The 25,305-nt window shown below is 38.5% G+C and overlaps 1 protein-coding gene across 2 annotated transcripts in view; it reads right to left on the bottom strand.

Annotated features, from left to right (window-relative positions):
* The window catches only part of ergic2 (ERGIC and golgi 2), a 66,525-nt gene that overhangs the window by 36,799 nt on the left and 4,421 nt on the right, over positions 1-25,305 (bottom strand). The window contains exons 2-9 of one of the 2 annotated variants that reach the window (XM_060839363.1): positions 15,396-15,594; positions 14,196-14,350; positions 13,981-14,089; positions 13,113-13,159; positions 9,824-9,894; positions 8,864-8,904; positions 2,176-2,277; positions 277-372 (exon numbers count right to left, since the gene is read on the bottom strand). In XM_060839363.1, the coding sequence (XP_060695346.1) occupies positions 277-372; positions 2,176-2,277; positions 8,864-8,904; positions 9,824-9,894; positions 13,113-13,159; positions 13,981-14,089; positions 14,196-14,301 (572 nt within the window). In that variant the 5' untranslated portion in view covers positions 14,302-14,350; positions 15,396-15,594. The remainder of the gene's footprint in view (positions 1-276; positions 373-2,175; positions 2,278-8,863; positions 8,905-9,823; positions 9,895-13,112; positions 13,160-13,980; positions 14,090-14,195; positions 14,351-15,395; positions 15,595-25,305) is intronic. The other variant, XM_060839364.1, reaches the window with a different exon arrangement.

Raw genomic sequence — 25,305 nt, 5'->3', positions numbered from 1 at the left:
AAATGGCCTCTTTCTGCATGTAGGAATTCTATGACTTAAGGTTAAGATAAACCAGATTTTTGGTCTGTTGGGAACAGAGAGAAATAGGGAGTGGTTCCTAAACTGAGACTGATGCAAAAGATTAGCTTTAATTCATACTGAACAGCAGAGCAGATGCGAGTGGCTGCACGGTCTAATACTCCTTTGAGTTTCAATGAGAGCGTTTGTTACCAACCAAGTCAAAACTCAACCATTATTTTTCATGAATACAGCTGGTAATATGATGAATGCACATACTTGCCCACAGTTATGTGAAAATTTCCTGCTACTTTGTTGACATACAAGTGTCCATGTATCCTGCAGGCATCAAGTGGATGAGATGATTTGTCTTCCCTGAAAAAAAGCAAAAATTAATCAATTTCTGTCTTGAACCTGCTTAATAATTGGGGTACAGGATTTCAAAGATTTACTATTCTGAGTAAAGAAATTCCTCTTCTTCTCAGTTTTAAATGGTGTGCTCCAAATCCTGCAATTATGGCCTTTGCCTCCAGGATCTCCAGCCAGGGAAAGCATCCTACCTGTATTCATCCTGTCATACCTTCTAAGTTTCAATGAGTTTCTTTCTTTGAAACTCCAGAGCTAGCTGGATAGCTGATGTATGATTTTAATTTTCCAAAACTTATTAAGTTTGTGGAAGGTTCCTTTAGATGAAAAATAGCTAATCTTAACTCATTTATTCAAAAATGGAGGGAAGCAGAAAGCAGGAAACTACAGGCTAGTTCATTTAACATCTGTCATTTGGAAAATATTTGAAGTTACCATTAAAAATATTTTAACAGGGCACTTGGATAAGTTCAAGGTAATTAGGCAGAGCCAAAATGATTTTGTCAAAGCGAAATTAGGTGGAACTAATATATTGGAGTTCTTCGAAGAAATAACTAAAGGGGGAGCAGTGGATGTACCCTTAGTTTTCCAAAAAGCACTTGATAAGGTGTCACATCAAAGGTTATAGTGTAAATTAACAGCTCTTACTAAAGGAAGTCAAGTATCGGTATGAATAAAGATTAGCAGAGATTCGGATGTGACTTCAACTCTTGATAATTTATATACATGACTTAGATGAAGGGATTGAAAGTACAGTCGCTAATTTTTCTGATGACACAAAAATGGGGAGAAAAGTCAGTTGTGAAGAGAGCATAACAATACCAAGTAATCAGGAAAGTGAATAAAATATTATGTTTTATTGCGATGGGAATTAAAAGTAAGTGTAGAGAGGTTATGCTTCAATATACAGTGCATTGGTGAGACTGCACCTGGAGTGTTGTGCAAAAACGGTCACCATACTTACAGAAAGATGAAAGTCCTGAGGGGACTTGACCAGGTGATGTTGAAAGGATATTTCTTGTGTGAGAATCTAGAACTAGGGGTCATGGTTTAAAACTAAAGGGTCAACCATTTAAGACAGGCAAGAGGAAACAATTTGTTTCTCTCAGACGACTGAGTATTTTTGGAACTCCCTTTTTCATAAGGCAATGGATGCAGAACCATTAAACATTTTTACCACAGAGGGAATACATTCTTGATTACCAAGGAGATGAAATATTATCAGAATAGAGTTGGGGCTAAAATTAAGTCAGTTATGATTATATTGAATGGCAGTGCAGGCTCAAAGGGCTAAGTGGCCGCCTAATCTTGTCTGTTCTTCATAGGTTCGTATGTTAAAAAGTTGGAATTTGCTCTTTGAAATATGATTCTACAAGCTAATGTATATTGTTATGGACTGACTACTCAATAGAAGGATGTTCAATATTTTGAGCAGGGTTTTTGAATGTTTAGCTGTATGGTCTACAATGGAGTTAGGAGCTCAAGTTATCCTTGACATCTACAAATTGGGTCAGGACTGACCCAAGCAGCAGCAGTATTATTTCAGGTGGATTTGAGACATTCCCTTACCCACTTCCTGGTCTCAGAAAAGGTTACCAGAAGTTACTAAAGAGACCAATCTCCTATAGATATCTGTCTATGAAAACAGCCAAATTAAAGGGAGTCAATAAAGTTATAATTTGGCAGATTACATTCTCATTGCTACATTGACATCTCATATTTCAACAGGTTAGAATCTATAAAAGACTTATTCAATAGGAGATGCTGCAGAGTTCATGACACAATTATTTTAGATTTTGTCAGATTAGATACCTGGGTGGCAATACAGTAGGGGAACCTTTAAAAGCACTTTTGAATAAAAGATCTTGAAGAGAATGTTCCTCTTGCACCTTTTTGCGAATCTTTTGAAGTGTTCTAAAGAAACAAAAGGGAAAACAATGCATTCAAATTATTTCCAGGCCTACTGATGACAAGGCACTTTTTATTTTAATTAAGACATCAATGAAGAACCAACTAAATTGATGATAACAGTTTCACAGTTTACTAATTAATTAAATTAGATTAGCTTCTAATTCTGAAAATAGAGGGAATACCCCAGAATAAAATTCACTGATATAAATGGCATCAGTTATGAACTAACACAATAATGCTACCCTTCCCACTTGATGAACTGTCAATCTGAAGACCTTCTGAAAACACTTCCACGAAGGCAGAAAACAAAATGACAAAGCAATGGAAGTTGCTTCGTGCACCCTCATAACTACTCAGTTATAAACAGCTATTAACACAACATTTCAAAGAGCTTGACTTCTTACAAAGTGGAGCAAAAACTTCTGGAGAGATTTAAGTCAGAATCACACCTCATCAATTTACAGCAAGACAAAAGCGGGCAGCTTTGATTACATTTACAACAAGCTTGAAGATACATCTTGGGCTGGTGTTGGATGGAATAATGAAAAGGAGCCTAGCACATATTCTAATGTTATTCTTGTGGCAAACAGAATTTTAATGACCATCTTAATGGCAAGCAGCTCCATATCATGCAAACGAATATAAATGGGGGTAAAAATGATTTTAATTTTAAAGTTTAACTGGAAATTTCCAGACATTTCACTCAAAAACTGCCAAGTTCCAAATCCAGGTTATGACTCCCAACAGAAATCTAGTTTACATTTTATGTTTTAAGTTATAAGTAGTTTTAGGAATTAATATTTCAACTATAGAAAATTAAGAACATTTGATAAATTAAAAAAAACTAAGATTAGATTACTTACAGTGTGGATTACTTACAGTGTTGGCCCAACAAGTCCACACCGACCCACCGAAGCGCAACCAACCCATATCCCTACATTTACCCCATACCTAACACTATGGGCAATTTAGCATGGCCAATTCACCTGACCCGCACATCTTTGGACTGTGGGAGGAAACCGGAGCACCCGGAGGAAACCCACGCAGACGCAGGGAGAACGTGCAAACTCCACACAGTCAGTCGCCTGAGGTGGGAATTGAACCCGGGTCTCTGGCGCTGTGAGGCAGCAGTGCTAACCACTGTGCCGCCCACTAAGAAATTGATAAGAAACCCTGAAGCAAATAAAATTCAAAACAAGCATGGAAAAAGTAGCGATCAGTTATATTCAATTATTATTCCTTTGGGTAACAGAATCAAAGAGTTGTGTTGAAGGGAAAATAATTAATTTAAATTTCTGCTTGAAACATGCCACATTACCACGGAGATACCGATTCAAAGTGAAGCCTGTGCTAGAATATTCTTTTATCCAAGTTATCTCTGTGTTTGTTGATGGAAGCAACCAGCAGGCAAATGAAGTTGAAGATTCAGCTATTCGTAGGCAGTGTCTGAATTCGGAGTGGGAGAGCCAACTTAAATAATTGTCAAGTTAGTTAGGCCTGAACTTCACACAAAGAAAATGTAACTTCATGATTTAGAATCCAAAATGCCAGTGCAGATTTGTCTCAATTTGGGTTTCTTGAGAAATAAAAAGCAGCTGAAGAATCTTTTTCTAGCTTAAAGCCAGTGGAAGATATGTACAGTGGTCCTCACAGAGTCTTGTTGAAGAAAGCAGAGTTAGTTTGGAAAGTTATGGGAAGACAGTTGAGTATCTGTCAGCAATGAGGACAAGTTGAGGGATCTAGTCATGAGGTCTGCAAGTAGAATTTGGAGGGTTGGGTAGCCAAAAGTCTAATTAGATTAGATTCCCTACAGTATGGAAACAGGCCTTTTGGCCCAACAAGTCCACACCGACTCTTCGAAGAGTAACCCACCCAGACCCATTCCTTTACCTTACATTTACCTCTGACTAATGCACCTAACACTATGGGCAATTTAGCATAACCAATTCACCTGACCTACATATCTTTGGATTGTGGGAGGAAACCGGACCACCCGGAGGAAACGTACGCAGACACGGGGAGATTGCGCACACTCCAAGACAGTCACCCGAGGCGTGAACTGAAACTGGGTCCCTGGTGCTGTGAGGCAGCAGTGCTAATCACCGTGCTGCCGTTAACAGAGTAACCAGAGAGGAGAAATCAAAGTGACTTCTGACACACCTTTGGATTGGTCGCAAAAAAAAATGAATTCTCAGGTTATGTTTGACAAGGGAATTATTTGCAGGGCTGTGGATATGTGTGGGGGCAGTTGGTGATGGGAGATGTCAAATATAACTTATGCAGCAATTCCTTTACTACAAACGGAACATGATGAATGGATACAGTGAATGTGTGTTATAATGCAGATGTTGTTGTCTAAAAAATGTAACCGCATAATAGCTGGAACGATTGAATAAGAAAACTCCTGTTTTCAAATATTTTTAATTAGTAAAATAAAAGGTATTTAAATAGATTCAATTCTTTTGGGAGCCAAGCCACAGTGCATGGAGAAGCACAACTAAGATCGTAGCACAAGTCTCCATAAAATAGTTGTGCTTGCTTTGTTTGATTTCTTTCTTTATAAAATAAAGTTTGTGTGTTTAAAAAAATATGAAATCCTGAGGTACAGTTTGTCAGTTAATATCAGCTTAGGGTGTTCAGACTTCTTTAAATGTTAGCAGTCCCTCGCAAGTTTGTTAAAAAGTGCGCAGCTTGGAACAGCAACAATAGAGCAAGAGCTCCCAATCATATATTGGGATCACTAGCTCTGATGAAAAGGGGATTTTAAGACATCATTTGCTATTTATTGAAGAGTAACAATAAATACATCCTAGGTAGGTCTACTGGGCTCAATATTCAATAAAAACGTCCAAAACCCCTAATTATAGCATCAAACTGCCTGTTAAATATCTTCAGTGGTTTTGCCTCCACTAGCCTCATTGCAAATATTACCAGTCTCTACCAATGTCTGCTTTTGATCTGTAGTTGTGATTTAGTTCTTGCTATTTCAACTTTTGTAATAGTCTAAGATGGTTTTATTTAATTGTCTTTTAAAGACAAAAGGATTAAGATTTTCTTGCTTTTCCTTATAATTAAGTCTCAACATTCCCGGTAAGCTGTACGTGGCCACCCACTGGGAAACCAAAACCCATGCACGTTTCAAGATCATTCGCACGCTGGATGGTCACAAGCAAATGGCCAACAAAGGATTGCTCCTCAGACCCCCATGCAGGATATTCCCAACTGTTGTTATGTACAGATGGCCCACGAATCCCAGGATTCTCTTTGTGCCAAAACAAAATCCATGCCTTTGGAATTCAATATTCAGCCATGCAACCATTTCCAGTTCCAGACCACTTGTAAAACTTGCGGCTGTTGAAGCAGGCTCTCTAAAGGTTAAGATGACAGGTCACATCGCTTTCAGTTGGGGAGTCAAATTGAAAGCTTCAAGTATAGGATTGGGGAGTCCTGGGAATTTAGTCTCTTCAGCAGTGAGCACAACAATCAATCAGTCATCAGGTTCAGGATTCTGTCTGCTATTCCAGACAGAATCAACACATCAGTAGCAAAATTACATTATGCTTTCACATTTTGAAGTGTTATTTTCTTGATAAGTTTAAAACATGTTCTAAAGAAAAACAAATAAAAAAAGAAATTCTTTGCACACTGCAGAAGGGAATTGTTTTCTGAGGTCATTGAAATATATCGTGATATGGATGATCCTAATATAGTCAAAGTTCTCACTGATAATGTCATATGTAGTAAAGATGAATGCATCTATGAATTGTGTGCAAAACATTGATGATCTTGTGATGATGTAAACACAAATTACTGAGGAGGCGCTGCAAGAATTGTGTAAAGTGCATTGGCTTTGTCACAAAGCAGATAGTTACTGGATGAACTGTGCACATTGAGTTTTCATAAGTTGATAGTGAATTAAAGTACAAACATTCAATGAAAACAATGTTAATTTTGTATATCAAATTTTGACCAGCATCTGAACTTGCTGACAAGACTGGCTTTGCAGGAATCTTGAAGCTAACCGCATGCAACAGTGCCTCAATTGTGACGGCAATCAAGCGATTTCAAGCCAACAGTGACTTTGATTTCCAGAAGGTGGTAACGTTTACATCAGATGGAGCTTCTGTAGGCTGAGAAAGAAAACTGGAGTAGCCATAATCTTGTGACGTGAAATCAAAATTTGTCGGAACAGCACTGTGTTGCTCAAAGATATCTGGGAACAGATGATGATTGGACGCAGGCTCCCATTGTGCAAGATATTGAAATGCCTCTAAGTATAATGTATACAATATCCAGCAGATCAATTCTAAAGGAAGGCTTTCCAAAGTCAGTGTGAGATACAGTGGTATTTCGACTTTTGAATGAAGTGAGATGGTTGTCAAGATACTTCAGGTATTGCACACAGCAAGTGAATAAATGCAACAATCCAATAGACAAATATTGCCTGAAAATGCACACAAATATCGCGGGGCATTGAGAGCTCTGCATGATGTTCTCGAACTGCATCACTGCACAAATTCTTCCAGAGATGTTTACCAACAATTAAAGCTATGCAATTTGCAATGATCAAGATTAATAAACTAAAGTCTCAGCATTTAGGGGAGTATGTTTCTGGAGTGAAGAATATTCTCCACAGTGAGAGCTGCAATTTTTCAATTTATTTGACTGCTACATGACCAGTTGGAAAGCAGATTTCCAGGGAAGAAATTAGGAAAGTGGCATGTGTTTGATCAGGATGCAATCGTCAATACAACGGATTGTGAATTCGGAAAAACCACTACTGTGCGACTGATACTGAAATATTCCACTTTTATACAAAACAACGAACTGAGTTTGGCCGTAAAGTTAGAAATACTCCAGTTTCAAATTTACAGTTGTGGAAAAAGTCAATTTACATTCCATTCGAACAGTCAATGATTTGGAGAAATATGCTCTAAAAAGATGACTAGTTTCAAGCAACATTCAATCTTATGGATATTTGTGCAACATTCAGGCATCAACTGCTGTCAGAGTATGGATTTAGCCTCATGAACTTGATTAAGTGTAAATCCAAAAACAGATCATAAATAAATAGTCATCAAGCACGGATCTCCTTTGGTCCAACTCATCCGTGCTGACCAAACATCCAAAACTGACCTAGATGTCGTCACCCATATCCCTCTAAACCCTTTGTATTCATGACCAATATCTGGATGGGTAATTGTACCCATCACCACCACTTCTTCTGACAGCTTATTCCATCCACGCGCCACTCTCTGCATGAGAACGTTACTCCTCAGGTCCTTTGACAATTTTTTCCCCCTCACCTTAAATCTATGCGCTGTAGTTTTGCACTCACCCACCTTAGCAAAAGGACTTTGGCTATTCACCCTATCTAACGCCCCTCATAATTTTATAAGCTTCTATAAGGTCACTGTCTGTCTCTGACACTCCAGAGAGAACAGCCCCAGCCTATTCAGCCTCCCCAATAACTCAAACCCTCCAGTCCTGGCAACATCCTTGTAAATCTTTTCTACACCCTCTCAAGTTTAACAACATCTTTCCTATACAAGGGTGACCAGAATTGAACGTATTATTTCAAAAGTGGCCTGACTAATGTCCTGTACAGCCACAACATAACATCCCAATTTCTACAATATTCTGACCAATGGAGGAAAGCGTGCCCACTGTCTTCACCACACTTTCTCTGTGCGACTCTACTTTCAAGGAACCAAGCAGCTGCACCCCTAGATCAATCGGACAACTTGATTGAATTAAGTTGTATATTTCAACTGAACACAGTATCCAATCATTGGACACCAGGCAAAGATAGGAGTGAAAAGCTGCCAAAGAAGTGAATAAGTTACTAACGCTCTCTTTTGGTCATATCGTATTGTTGTACGTAATGCGCTTATCAAATAGGACCCCAGAAATCTGAACTGAGGACACAATTTTGTTTATTTTAGCTGGTAAAATACCCTACAATTGTATGATGATATAAATTCACACCTTTAATAGTGAACACTCTGAAAAAAATGGCTGTATGGAGGTAGAATGCCAGTAACTGTGAAATAATATAAATGTGTACTTTCAATACATGAAACTGTGAGAAAAATTGCATTATTTCTGTTCAATGGATGTCGAATGCCACTCAAACTACTCTGGGTTCTGCATAAGCCTAAGTAAAATTAAAAGGAGCACTGATGGGAACAGGATTAAAGATGGTAAAATAATCTACTGACATTCATAAGCCAGATCTTTGCATTTGAGGAACTATACTTGAGCATTTCTCCAATTAATTTGATGCAAATAAAAAGAAAGAAATATTGATTTTCATGGTAAAGCTTTTCTTACACTAACTTAAATTTAGCCTTTATTAAAAGTGCAGAGAATCCCAAATTATATGAAGTACAAGACTTTGGTTTGCTTGTACTGACCATAATTATTTACTGAATTGGAGCTATTTAAAATGAATAGAAAATCTTTTAAAGACTCTGAACCATTTACTGGTGTTACAACTATGAAAAAAGCTGCTCTAATCGCACCTCTTATATTGCTCATGCTACTAGAAATGTCAAAGAAGGAGATGTTTAAAATCTGTACATCTTACCTTTGCCACATTCTTTGACGTGAAGATAATTCAAAAACAGTCTGCAAGTTTTTGTTAAAAGAAAAACACAAAACTGTCAATATTTAGGATTTCATAGAAGACTATAAAGTCTGAAATTCATAGCCATAAAGAATTTTTTGAAAGCCATTCCTTTAAGATTGCACAAGATAATTTTGATAATCGAGCTAGGATGAAAATGAAAATGATGCCACAAGGAATGAAAGCCCCTGTACTTGGATATACATGACAACAGACATTCTCGCAACAAAAAGAGTTGAAGACTAAGGTATGTAACCTTCTGTCAAACAGCTTGACTGCGGTTTTGCCAAAACCTTAGGTGAAAGTTAAATCTTCAAATTCTCAACTAAGGAACAATGTGCATCATTGTTTCCTCAGGCTGCCTCCAAAGAGCTGACAGGAGCATGTGGACACCAGGCTAGATTAGATTCCCTACAGTGTGGAAACAGGCCCTTTGGCCCAACAAGTCCACATTGACCCTCCAAAGAGTAACCCACCCAGACCCGTTTCCCTCTGACTAATGCACCTGACACTATGGACAATTTAGCATAGTCAATTCACCTGACCTATAAGTCTTTGGACTGTGGGAGGAAACCGGAGCATCGGAGGAAACCTACACAGGCTCGAAGAATGTGCAGATTCCACACAGTCGTCCGAAGCTGGAACTGAACCTGAGTCCCTAGCACTGTGAGTGCAGCAGTGCTAACCACTGAGCCACCGTGCCACCCTTAATAGTTACTGTGCTATTCTTGCACAGCTAGGATAGTTAAGCTGCTGCGCAGTATGGACACACAACTGAATGAAAAAATGTACGTTGTCTACAAGAATATTATTACAACTGTATCCACGAGAAAATCTAAGGCAAAAGCCTTAACAGCAAAGTGGCCATTACACATCAATTCCATAACTATCAGAAGAGCAACTTTAAACAACTATACATACTGGTTCATATTTTAGCCCTTCTGAAGCTGCCACCATAGTTTCAGCTAAGTCTAGGACATCTGCACCAATATCTGTTTAAAAATAAAAGGATTATTTCAGTTATTGTTTACATAAGGCCATATTCAATCAAATATAATTAACAAGCTTAATATTTACAGCTAGAGCAGGATGTTTCAATGTATCGGATGTCCTGAATACTGCGGTTCTGTCTGTACATTGTTAAAATGCTCTAGTACTCACTTTAGGAAAATTAAAGTTTAGAACTAGGAGTTGGCTTTTACATTTTTGTTTAGGACCCCAATATTGAGGTCAAATATTGTTGTTTCCTCCCAACACTGGGGACAAGATTGCCATGGATTTTGCCTGCAGTGGCCAATTCGTGGCATGCTAACCCCCCCCAATTAAAGATAGTGGGTGGACTCTAGAAACTGGCCAGTCCCACAGAAGCTGCTGCAACCTGCCATTACAGGTGACAGGGAGTTTCCATTTTAAGGCACCCTTTCAGTATTTACAAGTCATGGAAAATCGACCCTCCATAAAAGGAGGCCTGACAGTCACAGATCTGGCTAGAAAAATGGGAAAGGGTGTGGGGGAAGGGGGAGGGTAACCATGAAGGCTTTCTGGAGCACTAACTTTCTCCAGTCAACTACTATGATATTCTTGCTGCAGAGGCTTGCAAATTATAGTTTGCCTCTGATCACGGAACTTAATTATTTGTTGACTTGTTAAGTTACCACAAATGGTTATTCATTACTTGCAGGTGACCTTCTTTCAGAGTCCTGGGGAAAATCAATGTAAATATTCTTCCAGTCTGAAAAAGAGCTATTTCCCAAAATTCTTTTCTAACTCGGAATCAATTCTGTTTCAATTGTTCCACAGGCCCAATATGTTGTACTTCATTAAATGACTTTTGAAAGTCTATATGCACATCAACTGCACTGCCCAAATTGCAACCTTTACCTCACGAAGAAACTTAAAGGTAATGAAGCATGATTTGCTTTCAACGAATTTGTGCTGGATTTCCCTTATTAGGTTAATCCAAGTCGAAATTTGTGTCAATTTTCTTCAGGGTACTAGTTTCCAAATGCATCCCCATCACAGACATTACATTGACTGTTCCATAATTGGAAATTTCAGCTTCATACCCTTTTTGCAGCAAGGCTGCAACATTTCTAACTCTTCAGCTCTCTGGGTACCACCTTTGTAACCTATGGGGAACTGAAACGTTGTGGTCAGCACCCCTGCAAATTCTACTCATTTTAATTAGTCCTTGCTGAGGAAATTAACTTTTTTACATGAAGTCCTGCCAGTTTTCTACATTATTTCTATTACACACAATATACTGACAACTTGTTCATGTACTGGAATTTTCTGAAGTCCTCTTTCTTAGTTAACACTGCTAAATACTCTTTTGCTACTGCAACTATGGTCTTTTGCCTACACCAATTTATCTCCATTTGATCCATAACTGGTAAATGAAGTAGCAGTTTGATTACACTATTCAGCCACTTGAGCCTGCGCCATCATGTGATAAAATCATAGATAATCTGAGTGTGGCCTCAACTCCACTTTTCTATCTGTCCCTTATTACTTGACTCCCTTATCAATCAAGCAACATTCTACTCTGCTTCAATTTATTCAATGACCTAGCATTCTCTGCTGTTTCAGGTAGTGAATTTCACAGACTAACAACACTTAAAGACACTCTCATCTTCATCTTGAGTGGGAAAGTTCTTATTTGCAAACTGTGTCCTCTATTTCTAGCCTTGCCTATAAGTGAAAACTTGTTCCCCCGCATTATCTTGACATGTCGCCTCAGGAACCTCCAAGTTTCAAAGTTTTGCCAAAGTCCAATAGATACTGATACAAACTGTTCAATACTTCCTCATAATGTTTAATTCCAGAAATCAGTCGAGTGACTATTATCCCCCTCCTCATTACTCTAAATACTTCTACAGAAGGCCTTTGGAACCCTTTTTAACATTAACTAGATACGTCTTAGGTGGGTTTTCAATCATGTGAGCTGCTTTATCCTGGATGGTGTCAAGTTTCTTGAATGTTGTTGCAGTTGCACTCATCCAGGCCCTTGACAACCTCTGTGCTTCCCCAAATAGTGTTCAACATGGTGAGAACTGATTCATTAGCTGAATGAGAGGCAGTAGGCTGTAATCAAGTAGACTTCATGAAATCCAGAGTCAATGTTAAGGATTCCCAGCACAACTCCCATCTTAGGGGGCTGAACAGACTCGGGGATGGTAATGGTAATATATGCAAGGAATGTTTCTGACAGAACGGCTATGTCACTCTATTGCTTGATTAGTCAGTGGGACAACACACCAAATTTTGGTAGAAGTGCTAGATCCTAGTGAGGACGACTTTGGAGGGTCCACAGAGCTGCGTGCTATTGAAAAATGCCAGGTGGCCCATCCAGTTTCATTCCTTTAATCAGACTTTCTAGCAGTTAAATACAGCTGACTGGTTTATTAGGCTACTTCAGCAGGGCAGTTAAAGACAACCACATTACTGTGGATCTCAAGTGTAGGCTAGATGAAGGTAGTTAATCTTCTTTCCCTAAAACAAATTAGTCCACCATTTTTAAATAAATGACAACGACATTTTCATGGTCATCCTTAGATCAGCTTTTTCTTTCAATTCCAGTTTGTTTTATCAATTTAATTCAAATTCCATCATTTCTCGTGCCCCTGTCTCTGGATAACTAGTAATAATATATCATTGCCTCTCCCCATTTTCTTTTACTTCATACCATCCAGGAGGCTCTGGCTTTAAGGGCCCCGACTTTCCCATGTTTAGATTGCACACAACTGTCTCCTCTTTAAGGATCAACCAATTCTCTATTACATTTCTGCATCACAGCTTTTCATTGCAAATTACCAGATCTGTCAATTTGCTGAAATTGGGTCCTCTCTACAAATAAATACTTTTATTCTTCTTTGCTTCTTGGCTTTTCTGCATTACTAATCTATATCCTCATATTAAGATCACAATTTTGGAGATGCTGTTCCAATTGATCCAAGGCAGGGAGAGTTGGTGCATGAAAAAAGAGATGGCAGTTTCTTAAACTATTTGTCTTTTCATTCTTCCTCAGATCAGTGCATACTATATATAAGATATGCTGCAAAACCTGCCATGTGTTCCTCAACAGCAGCATAATACACTTCCATTTTGCTACCGAGAAGGAAAATAACACCAAGCACGTGGGAACATCATATAATAAGGTTGAAACCAAGGGATGCAAGCCAAGAAAATATTGACAATGGTAAATACTTACAATGACATTTCATTGAAACTGTTATATCTAAATTGATTCGCAGTTTGCTGCAAGATAAAAGAAGAATTTAAAATTATTGCTTCAATAAAATTGAAGTAATTTCCAAAAGTCATCAACTTTTGGGGACATTTTCTCTAAAAGCTTGAGCAATGCAAAGAAGACCCAGAAGTATAAATTAATAATTTTGCAATTTTAAGAGTGTAATGATGGCAATTTCCAAAAATACTTATTAATATAACAAGCACAACATATTGGATTTGCCATATAGTCAGCAGAGATCATACTTCAGAAAGGAAAAACAGAATCCAGCATTGTAAACATTCAATTCACATCTGGTCTCTTAGTCTGCCCAGACACTTGTTTTAAAAAAGACTGATTCCAAATATCAGTTCTGTCCATATTTTCCATAGTCCTAGCCACTCAACTCCAATGCCACCATCCTCTTGTCTCCTTACTCATTTTGGACTTGGTCTGCCTCTCACACAAATTCTCAAACCCACTTCCCTCTCTTTCAAGACCTGCAGAATGTTCAACACGTTCAGCTTGATGCTACTCTACAGGAGGATTGAAAACCTAAAATGCATGCATAAGGTCATCATTAGTAGCAACTGATTTTCCAAAAGCAGATTTTTTCTAAAAACCAAATGTCACAATTATTTTTTGTAGGTTTTGTAGTTTTACAGATCTTTTGATTTGTTAATCGATCTCCACCCTCAGTCATCTGTGTGGTCACTTAAAACTTGGAAATGCCCAATATTGCAGCTGCAAAAGACACCATAGAAAATCCCAGATATGTATCCTGTGGAGTCACTGAACTGTGAAACGGAACACACAAAAGCTCTCAAAAATAAACAAGTCAAATAATCACCTGGCAAAATCTTTGTCTACTTCATAATCATACTTCATCCATGTGTCACAATACACAAAAAACTCCATAATAGACAATAGAGCAATGGTGGTAAAGGCAATTAAAGAAACTGTAAAGAAATAATTATCACAGTTAATATGTTAAGAAATAAAATGCAACTATGTTCAATTAAAAATTAAATATGCTAGTTAGTCAGGATGCTAAACTGAAAGCACCTGTTCCACCGCTTGCGGAAGTTTCAATATAACTTTCAGGAATCTTGGGAAAGGCATCAAGCTCCTTCACTAAATTCAATGCTCTCTTCTTATTTAATCGCCTCATCTTCAGATATACATTCAGGAACTTTCACTTTCAGCTTCATAAATTCAATCTGCAAACATGTTAAATTCCATTAGCACATGCTGAAAATAAGGAAATAATGTCAAAAATGTTATATAAGGCTGCAAAATAAAAGCTATACTTTAATAGAATAAAAAGTGAGCGTCTCTGCACAAAAAACATTGCATGGCATTTTAAAATTTATACAGTGTATGCTTTAGTAGTTTGGATATTGCAATAGCTTCCTGGTCACTGCTGTCAGCTTTCACTGTCGTTGCTTTGAAACTGAAAGCAACTTATGATGCTATGGATGTTTAGATCACTACTCTGAAAAACATTTGTAAAATAACAAACTTCTCCAGGATAAAAAAAGGAAATAAATTGGAAATTTAAGTAGTTCAACTTTTACCCTAATTTTATGCGAATGTCTCAAACATTTATTTTGCCCTCTTGTAAAATCTATTAATAAATGAATAATCATCAGTGCATTTTATTGCCTGGTTTGTTGTCTATGTGAATACTTCAATGTGACTGGCTCTGTTACTATCATGTTGAGAGGGATGAATAAATTCATCTCTTTTCTCTCCAGAACTTTCAATAATAGTTTGAATTTTTAAACAGATATGCTTTTCCCCAAATTCACTGTGTAATTAGCCAATTATTAGAGTTATTAAGAGACAGGTGAGACTGATCTAATTATGTAATCAAATGCAAATGCAAACTCACTCCATTATAAATATAAACATTACAATAAAGGTAAAACTTGTCCTGAGTTTCACAACATACACACAATAGCATGCAAGTAAACAAACAGAGAAGTGGTTTGCAGATGATGGAGAATCAGAGTCGAAAAGTGTGGTGTTGGAAAAGCACAGCAGGTCAGGTAGCATCCGAGAAGCAGGAGAGTCAATGTTTTGGGCATAAGCCCTTCATCAAGAAATTCCTGAAGGGCGTATACCCGAAACGTCCACTCTCCTGAGCCTCGGATGCTGCCTGACCTGCTGTTCTTTTCTGGTACCACGCTTTTCCACTGCAAGTAAATAGAACAAGGTATAAGGTGAGAGGAGGTGGAATTGAAAAACAATTAAAGGTCTCACATAAAGGAATCATATGTTCCACTGTTGATCTTGAATTTCTGATCAGATAGTCAAGTGGAAATAGTTCAGTTGTTCTTAACGTAGTTGTACAGGAGCAGATTTCTATGTTTTAAAAACACTTTGCAGTCGGTTTTCAGTTGCTTTTGTTGAACCAGGCACACCACTTCCAAAGACAGAGTCTTCCTTCTTGATGTTACACCTTCAGTAGCAAAAAGTACAAGCTTATAATCATGACTTCTCACAGGGGGAAGGCTTTGAGATGTGAACTCTGGCTGTTGGCCCACATTGGCATCAATTCATTTTTAACAGAGTTTTGATGATTCATTGTCAGATTTTTCCTGCTACCATTTGATATATATATATGGGGTGATTTCAATTGTCTTTGCATAATGTGTCTCAGTTTTGAGTCTTTGTTCCAGCATTACCTGTAGTCGAAAAGTTTCATTTGTCCAGAATCATTTTAAGGTCTCATTCCAGATATTGAATGTTATTAATTACCTTGGGTTGCATTTTCAGGGGATGATAGACAGTTTCAACAATGTTATTCCTTTGTAAACTTTTGTTAAGCTTGACTACATTCAGGTCAGCTATCTTTTGTCCTCCAGCTGATTTTTAATTGTTTCTTTTCAATCTAAAGTACAAAGCTTTTCAGTTAGTCACTAACATTTAAAGATCAATAGTCCATATTTCATATTAGCTTGATAGTTTTTTCAATGCTTGATGACACCACTGTCTGGAAATCAGAGAATCAAGCCAGCAGAGAGGGGAAATTGCCGTGACAAAGATAACTAGATTTTTGCAACAAGGTTTCTTTGAGATAAGTGGTGATTACAGCCACTCCGCTGATGGTAAAATCTGGGCCAATGTTTTATACTGAACACTTACTAGCCATATTCCTCCACTAATATAAAAGGACAGGTTACCATTATCTCAAAATGGATAACAATACTTACATTTTAAATTCTATGGCTTAAGTGCACAGGTATGATTGAAAAACATTGATCTCAGCTAATAAAGTAAACCAAAACCTGTGTGACCATGAACATGATTCAAATTTATACAATTTACCTGCAATCCAATTTATAATTATATAATGGACAAAATCTACTTCTAAAACACATCTGAAACAAAAATGGTTGGAATTATACAAAGAGCAATGTGTTCCCTGTAACCTTTAAGAATGAAGTTATATTCTATTGACATAGCCCAGTTTCACACCAATGAAGAAAAATATTAGTCTACCAGCTTACGCAACAAAAACTATTCACAATGATTGTTTGACAAATCAGAGAATCTTACAGGCAAAATTCCTCCATAATGCAGCAAAAATAATTAAATATTCATTCTAAATAAAATCCTGACTCCTAACTACGTCAACTGCATTCTAAAATCCTTCTCAAATATGTTACCCCCAGTATGGTCTATTGTTGATTTTGCAGCAGGATGTTGATCAGCTGGGGAAGTGAGCCGAGAAGTGGCAAATGGAGTTTAATACAGATAAGTATGAGGTCTTGCACTTTGGAAAGTCAAATCAAGATAGGAGTTTCATTGCGAATGGAAGGGCCTTAAGGAGTGTGGTGGAACAGAGGGACCTTAGAGTTCAGGTGCACGGTTCTCTCAAAGTGGAGTCACTCAATTATCTTTGTCACTTCCTCAAAAAACTCGATCAAGTTTGCGAAACACAAAGCCACACTGCCTATTGTTATTAAGCCCATATTTTTTCCAAATGTGAGTACATCCTATCCCCAAGAATGCCTTCAATAATTTCCTTACCACTGATGTAAGGCACATTGGGCTGCTATTTCGTGCCTTTCGTAAGCAAAGGAACAACTTAAGCTATTCTCCAGTCCTCCGAGACCTCTCCTGTGACTAATAAAGATACAACGATTCATATAAGGCTCCAGCAATTTCCTTACTTGCCTTTCTTCACATCCTGGGATAGATCCCAGCAGGTCCTGGGGACTTGTCTACCTTAGTGCTTTTTAAAAACACCCAGCACCTTTTTAACATTGACATGCCCCAGAATATCAACATATGACTCACCACAGCCTTCTCCTTTGTGAAAACTGATGCAAAGTATTCATTAAGGATCTCATCCACTTCTTCCGGCTCCACAATGCAAATTCCCTCCATTGTCATTGAGAGGACCTTACCTTTCCTGAGCTACCCTCTTGTTCTTTATGGATAACATACCTTGGGATTTTCCTTAATCCTGTTTGCAGAGAACATTTCATGGCTCCTTCTAGCTCTCCTAGTTCACTGTTTTGAGTTCTTTCCTGGTATCTTGGTATTCTTTGAGGGCTCGGTCTATCTTCAATTTCTTAATATATGCTTTTCTTTTGTTTCAACCAAAGTCTCAATTTCTCATCATCCGAGGTTCCCAAATCTTGCCATCTTTATTCTTTATTTTCACAGGAACATGCTGGCCCTGAACTCTAGTCTTAATGGGATTCCTACATGCCAGATGAGGATTGACTTTCAAACAATCACTTCCAAACTACATTTCCCAGATCCTGTCCAATATCGTGATAGTTAGCCTTCCCTCAATTTAATATTTTCACCCAAGGACTACTCTTATCTTTATCCGTAAGTAACTTCAAACTTACGGAATTATGGACACATGGTTTCACAAAAAGTTCCCTCACTGAAAAAGTAAACACCTGCTGGGCTCATTCCCCAATACCAGTATGGCCCATTCCCTAGTTCAACAATTTACATATGGTTTCAAAACACCTTCCTGGTTACACCTATCAAATTCTCCCCCACCCAAATCCCTGACAGTAAGTGACGCAGTCAATACAGGGGAAGTTAAAATGACTCAAAGAACCCTCTTTTTACAATTTGTTCCTCTTACCTGCTGGCTGTTGGGATGCCTGTAGTACAATCTCAAAGTGATTGCATCCTTCCTATTCCTAAGCTCTACCCATATGGCCTCGCTGTTTGTGTGATGCCAGGTGTCCTCCCCCAGAACAGGTGTGATATTCTCCCTGATCAGTAATGCAACTCCTCCACCTCTTTTACATCCCTCTCCATCACACCTGAAACATATAAATCCTGGAATGTTAAGCTGCAAGTCTTGTCTCTTTCTCAACCAAGTCTCTTTAATAGCTATACCATAATTACATGGATTAATCCAAGCTCTAGGATCATCTATATTATCTGCCACAATCCTCACATTAAAATAAATACACCACAGATTGTGAATGTGTTGCAGGAAAAGTGCAGCAGGTCAGGCAGCATCCAAGGAGCAGGAGAATCGACGTTTCGGGCATGCTCCTTGGACTATCATTCCTGAAGAAGGGCTCATGCCCGAAACATCACTTTTCTTGCTCCTTGGATGCTGCCTGACCTGCTGCGCTTTTCCAGCAACACATTTTCAGCTCTGATCGCCACCATCTGCAATCCTCACTTTTTCCACACCGCAGATTGTATTGTAGTCAATAACCTCTCCCTGCTTATTCTTCATCTTTGTCTGACTGCCCTCGGTCTGACTTCCCCTTGGTCATTTTACATGCTAACCTATTGCTCTGATTCCCGCCCCTGCCGCGACACTAGTTCAAACCCTCCTGAATGGCACTAGCAAAACTCCCTCCCAGGATATTGATGCCCGTCCAGTTTAAGTGCAACCTTCTTTCTTATACAGGTCCCACCTGCCCTGGAAGACATCTTGATGATCCATGTACGAGATGCCCTCCCTCCTACACCAGTTCTTCAGCCAGATATTTAAACGTACTACCTTCCTATTCACAGCCTCACTGACATGTGGCACAGGAAGTAATCACGAAATTACCACCCTAGAGGCCTTCGCTCTGTTGCTGCTACTTGCACTGAGCAGTCATCGGATTGGGGTGTTAGAAACCTGCACTGGGTGGAAAATTGCCACTCAATGCGATTTTCCTTAGAATGGAAAATTAATGACAGAGAATAGGTTTGTCTTAAACTTTCAAAGTTCTCAATGCCTTCCAGTTTGAAAGCAATAGCGGGATGTTATGGCATACAAATGAAGAAAGGGGCTATTTTGCACCTGCTTATCCATCTCAATTTCTGCCTGGGACTGTCAAGTACCAGTTTTTTTTTTAAAAACCGCTCCCAAATTGTTATTCATTGCTTTCCTTATGGTTGTGGTTACTGTCTCTGCTTTCTTCCTGCAGCAGTAGTTCTACTACATTGTCCCATAGTCTTTTGTAAAAGTGCATAACCTCCACTGTGGCAAAGAGGTCACAAATACATTGATTACAACTACAGGATAGACACAAATTCTGGTATTTTACAAAAACATAAGACATTTTTAAAAATGAGTCAAAGCAAAAACCAACATAAGCTACATTTACACTACACTTAAATCATTTGTGTAAGATTTAATTTACAGACACAAATGCTTTTATCTAAATGTGGAATCAGAGTTAACATAACAGACATTCATAAAGAGAATTACATAGTGGGGAAGTGAAAATCATCAAACTTATTCTGGTTCAGTGAGCATTGTCTCAGGAAATCAACTAATTATAACAAATTGTACAGTAAATACCAACTGACATTAGTAGCCAATCACTCTAATCAAAGTCAAGTTCTCCCTTTTCAGCTGAGATCTGGTTAATTTAACTTACAATGTTCTCTCACCATCTTTTTGCTCTGTCCTGGTTCACAGTTGAAGCAGGATTTCAGGTAAATTTCAACGCTCAACTGGCAAGTTAGCTGGAAAGATTATGCATCTGGAGAAATTTCATAAATATTGATGCCACCAATAATATGAACCACCACCATGCTAAACATATTTTTTTAAAATGGCACAAGGAATTAGTGGGAATTATTTCCTACATTTACTATCAGGTTTGCCAATCGATAACAGCTTTAAGAAGTCTGATTTAACTATGATAAATATAGTTTGGAGTAGCACCAAAAGAAATTTGGCAAATCTATTGAGCTGAGGTAGACGATGTTAACAAATTTGATGTATAAAATAACAAAGCTACATGAGCACCATCCATATGCAGAAAATGGAGTTATCAACATAAACATTCAAACCCCAAAAGATGAAACAAATCAGAACTGTCAACATGGTTCAGTAAAAAGAATTTGTACTTTGCACAATCCTGACTTAAGCTAACTTCAGAACAGCAAAACCTGCTTGAGTGACAACTAATTTTTTATACCAAACATCAATACTAATTCTTTAAAGCTAGTTGAAATTTATTCTTAGTCATGTGATTTAAGAGAAAGAGAAGTCTGTCACAAAGGGACAGAATGTATAGGATAACTTTGAGTAGAATAAAGTTCGGTCCAACAATGAGACTTATACACGAAATTTCCATCATACATTTTTGGACTTATAGGTACACAACCAATCCTTTAATCGTCCCAGTGTTTCAATACTTTAACCAATATTATTAGCACAATTTTTGATTTGTTTAGTGTTTTGCTATTTCTCAATTAGTGTCAAAGGTCTGTAAACAAGCTTTCACATTTGAGGAGTACAAAAAGTCCTTTTTACAATAATAGCAGTTGCATATTCCCCTGAGTCAAGTGATATTAACTCATTTAACAATCCACTTCCTTTAACGAAACTTGCTTTAACACCTCCAGCTTCCATTCTAGGTTCTTCAAATGTTACAGATAAAGAATTATAGGTGCAGTGAGGAAACCATTGGAATAATCAAATTTAAAAGGTGACAAAAGTATGGTGGTTCAAACAGTTGCAGTTTGGTTGAAGCAGAGATCGATGCAGAGAGTATTACAAGGTTGGAAACTTAGTAAGGTTTTAATAAAATCTGGGCTGAAACTGGAAACCAACAATCTGGTTCAGCCTGCAACTGAACCAGAAAGAGGGATGAAATTGGTGCTAAGAGTAACTAAATTGTGCAGGAATCAAAGGCAATGATAAACTGGAGAAAATAACATCTTATTCAAACAAATTAGTGCCAAGCAATGCATATGAATGCAGCATTGGCCAGCAACAAGTAGCTGAATAATCCACAGACCAGTGACCAGATATCGACGAAAAAGGCCTTTTTTGCCTCCAAATAACTTGTGATTGGCTTCCAGGTGGATGAACAGCTTGTCGGTGTGAATATTTGGATCAGAAGTCACTGCATTTCTGCAAGAGCAGAACTGTCTCTCTTCTCTGCAGTAAAAACCTTAAACCTGAAGAAAGCCAGTTTACTTTTTTCCCCTCAGTAACAGCTGTAAGCTGTTGCTCTTAACCAATAAGTCAGAGACTGTGTGAGAACCAGCCAATCTGTACCTTCTGGAAGCAAGTGAGAGTATCTGGACAGAGAATGAAAGAGTAAGGTATATTGATGAGCCAAAAGGTCCATCTCGATGAATCCTGTGAACAGGGACCACTGAATATCCTTCCCAGCCTTCTGTCCGCCTATATTTTTATCTTCCTATCTGCAATGTTATGGATGCCTGTGTGTTGATGGAGGGGTGTAATTTAGAAGTGAGTTAGAGTTGTAGAGTTTTGATTAGTTGAGTTATACAATGGCTAATAATTGTTTAGCTGTAGCTGGAATTTATTTATTTGTAACAAACAGCCATTCCTCTGCCTTCAAGCTTGGGCTGATAAATGGCAAGTGATATCCATGATACGCAAGTGCCAGGCAACGGTCATTTCTAACAAGAGAATCTAAGCATCATCACTAGACATTTAACGGCTTTATCATCACTGAATCCTCCACTATCGTAGGAGGTGACAATTGACAAGAAACTGAATGAAGTAGTCACATTATTTCTGTGGCTAAATGAGCAGGTTAGAACTAGGAATCCTGCAAGTAACTTAGCTCCTGATTTCCCAAAGCTTGCCCACCAGCCACCAGGCATAAGTCAGAAATGTAATTGAATACCTTCCACATTCTTGGATAAAAGCAGCTCCAACAACATTCAAGAAGCTTGACATAATCCAGGAAAGCAGTCCAGTTAATTGGCACAATATTCATAAACATTCATTCTTTTCACCAATGACACACAGTAATAGCAGTTAAAAATCACACAACACCAATAGTCTATCTTATATGTTGCAGACAAGGATGCCCGGAGGCATGGTACATTGGGGAAACTGAGCAAAGGCTATGACAACGGATGAATGGGCACCGCACAACAAACAGACAGGAGGGTTCCCTCCCAGTTGGGGAACACTGCAGTGGTCCAGAACATTCAGCCTCGGACCTTCGGGTGATCATCCTCCAAGGTGGACTTCGGGACAGGCAGCAGAGGAAAGTGGCCGAGCAGAGGCTGATAGCTAAGTTTGGTACCCATAGGGAGGGCCTCAACTGGGACCTTGGGTTCATGTCACATTACAGGTGATCACCATTGCACTACACACACATACACACTCTCACATACACACGGACACAGGTACATACAGACGCGCACACAGACACCCACACACACCCGTACAGACACACACACTCCCATGCTCACACATGCAGCCCCTCACAGACTTAAGACACTCTGCACCCACTACACACACACGCACACTTTCTCACACTCACAACCCCCACCCCAGACAGACAGACAGACAGACAGACAGAAAAAGACCCACATGCACATATATATTTTGTGTGGTGAATTAATATTGCAGAGTTACATTGCACTTTGCTCAAAAACTGCCAATATTCATGTAGAACTCTGAGCTCAAAAACTGCAGGAATTTATGTAAAACATTGTTCTCTCACTTATTAAATTAGAATCAATCTAAACATCAGGTCATAGACAGAGAACACAGGGGGCTAACACCTTCAACATATTGTTTAGCTATCGCCATTGTTAGCAGCTAACCCGAGAATGCAACTTTAAAAAGAAGGGTTTTGTGAGTTACACATGAAAGAAGTGAAACTATGACTGTATTCTAACAGATGAAAGGCTTAACAGACAATCAATTTTTCAATGTATAATTTCAGTTACATCATACTGCAAATTTTTGCTCTAAATTCTGCGTTACGATCGAACCCTCCACAATCACCTGATGGAGCGTCGCTCCAAAAGCTAGTGTGCTTCCAATTACACTTGTTGGACTATAACCTGGTGTTGTGTGATTTTTTAACTGTGTACACCCCAGTCCAACACCGACATCTCCAAATCATGAGTAATAGCAGTGTTTACCATCTATAAAATGCACTCCAGTGGTTCACCAAGGCTCCTCAGACAGCGCTTTCCAAAACCATGAGCACTACCATCGAGGCAGCAGTTACATGAGAACACTATCACCAGAAATTACTTGCAAAGGTCTACCACACATTGTGTATTGGTCTGAGAGCGCACAAAGATTGACTGGGGAACTCTAAAGCATTTTCATTTTTAACCTATGCTTAGACGACAGAGAATGGATTGAAGGGGAAAGCAGAACTGGGATTCGGCAAAGCCTTGCTGAGTTTCAAGCTGAAAGGGTGAAGCCTGAAGCTGCTGGTTTCCTGCCTTATATAGTCAGACATTTGTTGATCTGAACTGCCTGTACTTGTTATTTTCATATTTTGTGTCCCAGGATAGCTCCAGCTGGTCAACTTCTGAGGAGCCTTTTACTTTGAACCTTTATTAATGGCCCTCAACAGATATCCGAATCTGTTGCTCCTTTGTTGCACTGTTTAAGCTCCCTTGGCTCTAGCAGTGTCTATCATTTTAGTCTAGTTTAATAGCAAGTGAAGCACCAGCTTAATTATTTGCTCATGTGGAGTGGGCATTTTCACAATGTTGACTTCCAAATGCTCGGAACTCTCTGGGCCTCAAGATTGTCCTTCTGCATTAGACACACCTCCAGAGAAGGGGCTGGCTGATATTGTCCGGTTGATTAAAGTCTGAAGTAACTTGGATCAGTCAACATCCTGTGGTGCAATTAAATGCTGAATCTGTCAGTTACTGGTTCTACAAGTTTAGTTGCAATTTGATTCCTGCTTACACTTTCACATTCCGAGGCTAAAGTACAGCTCCCTAAATCTGATGGTGATCAAGAGGTTTGTCATTGCTTTTGTTCATTGCTCTGTCACTGCTGTACACCTCTTGGATCCTCATTCATGTGAAAACATGTTCAAGAATAAGTTTCGCAATGATGTATCCCTCAAACTGCTACTGCACTTAGTTCACCTTCCATAACGCCTTCCAGCTTGGCACATGATTCATCAAAGCTCCATGACTCCACAAAACCAATCCAACCAACAAGTTACCTATAGAAGCTACTCTATCATCTCTCCTCTATTCCAGGTTTACAACCAGAATATTGTTACAATCCCAGACTAAACTCCTAAGTTTATGCTAGAATCTGGTTAGTAAACTTTATTATTAAAGTACAAAAAGATGAGATCTAGAGGATTAAACAATAGAATTAAGCTGCAAGATACTACAGATTTGAACAATAAACTTTACTTTCCAAACTAGAACAGTAAGACAATTTACAATACCTGTCCAGTTTACTTTTAATTAATGTGGTAAACATGGTTAGTATTCTGTGACTGAACACTGCACAACAAATAGAAAATGTGATCAAAACAGATTCCACAGATTTCCAAGTTAATAATACAATGAGTTATCAATTCTCATTCAACTTCACATGTATTAGATCCTACACTTTGCTGATCTGGCCTTGAAATCCACTTTCACAAGTGGTTCTGTCATGGACTGCCTGAAAGACTGTGTCGAGAAGGGTGGCACTGGAAAGCACAGCAGGTCAGGTAACATTCTGTTCCTGTTCTAGTCAATTACTCTTCTGCCCTGTATTCACATTCCTCTCAACTCAGGAACTGTTTTCCAGTACTTAACCACTGGCACAAATCCAGCTTTTCACCAACAGCTGGCCTCACCAAGTCTCAGGGCTTTTTCCTTAGCTGTAATCTTGCTAAATTGTATGAAGCAAATAATGCTTCTGGACATTTTAAAACATCAATCTCTCAGCTGCACTGAATTATTGACCACGTAATTTTCC

The sequence above is a fragment of the Hemiscyllium ocellatum genome, chromosome 19 (genome assembly GCF_020745735.1).
Source record: "Hemiscyllium ocellatum isolate sHemOce1 chromosome 19, sHemOce1.pat.X.cur, whole genome shotgun sequence".
Lineage (NCBI taxonomy): Eukaryota > Metazoa > Chordata > Chondrichthyes > Orectolobiformes > Hemiscylliidae > Hemiscyllium > Hemiscyllium ocellatum.
Note: the sequence above shows the minus strand (reverse complement) of the source record. Positions and strands in the feature narration are given on the sequence as shown.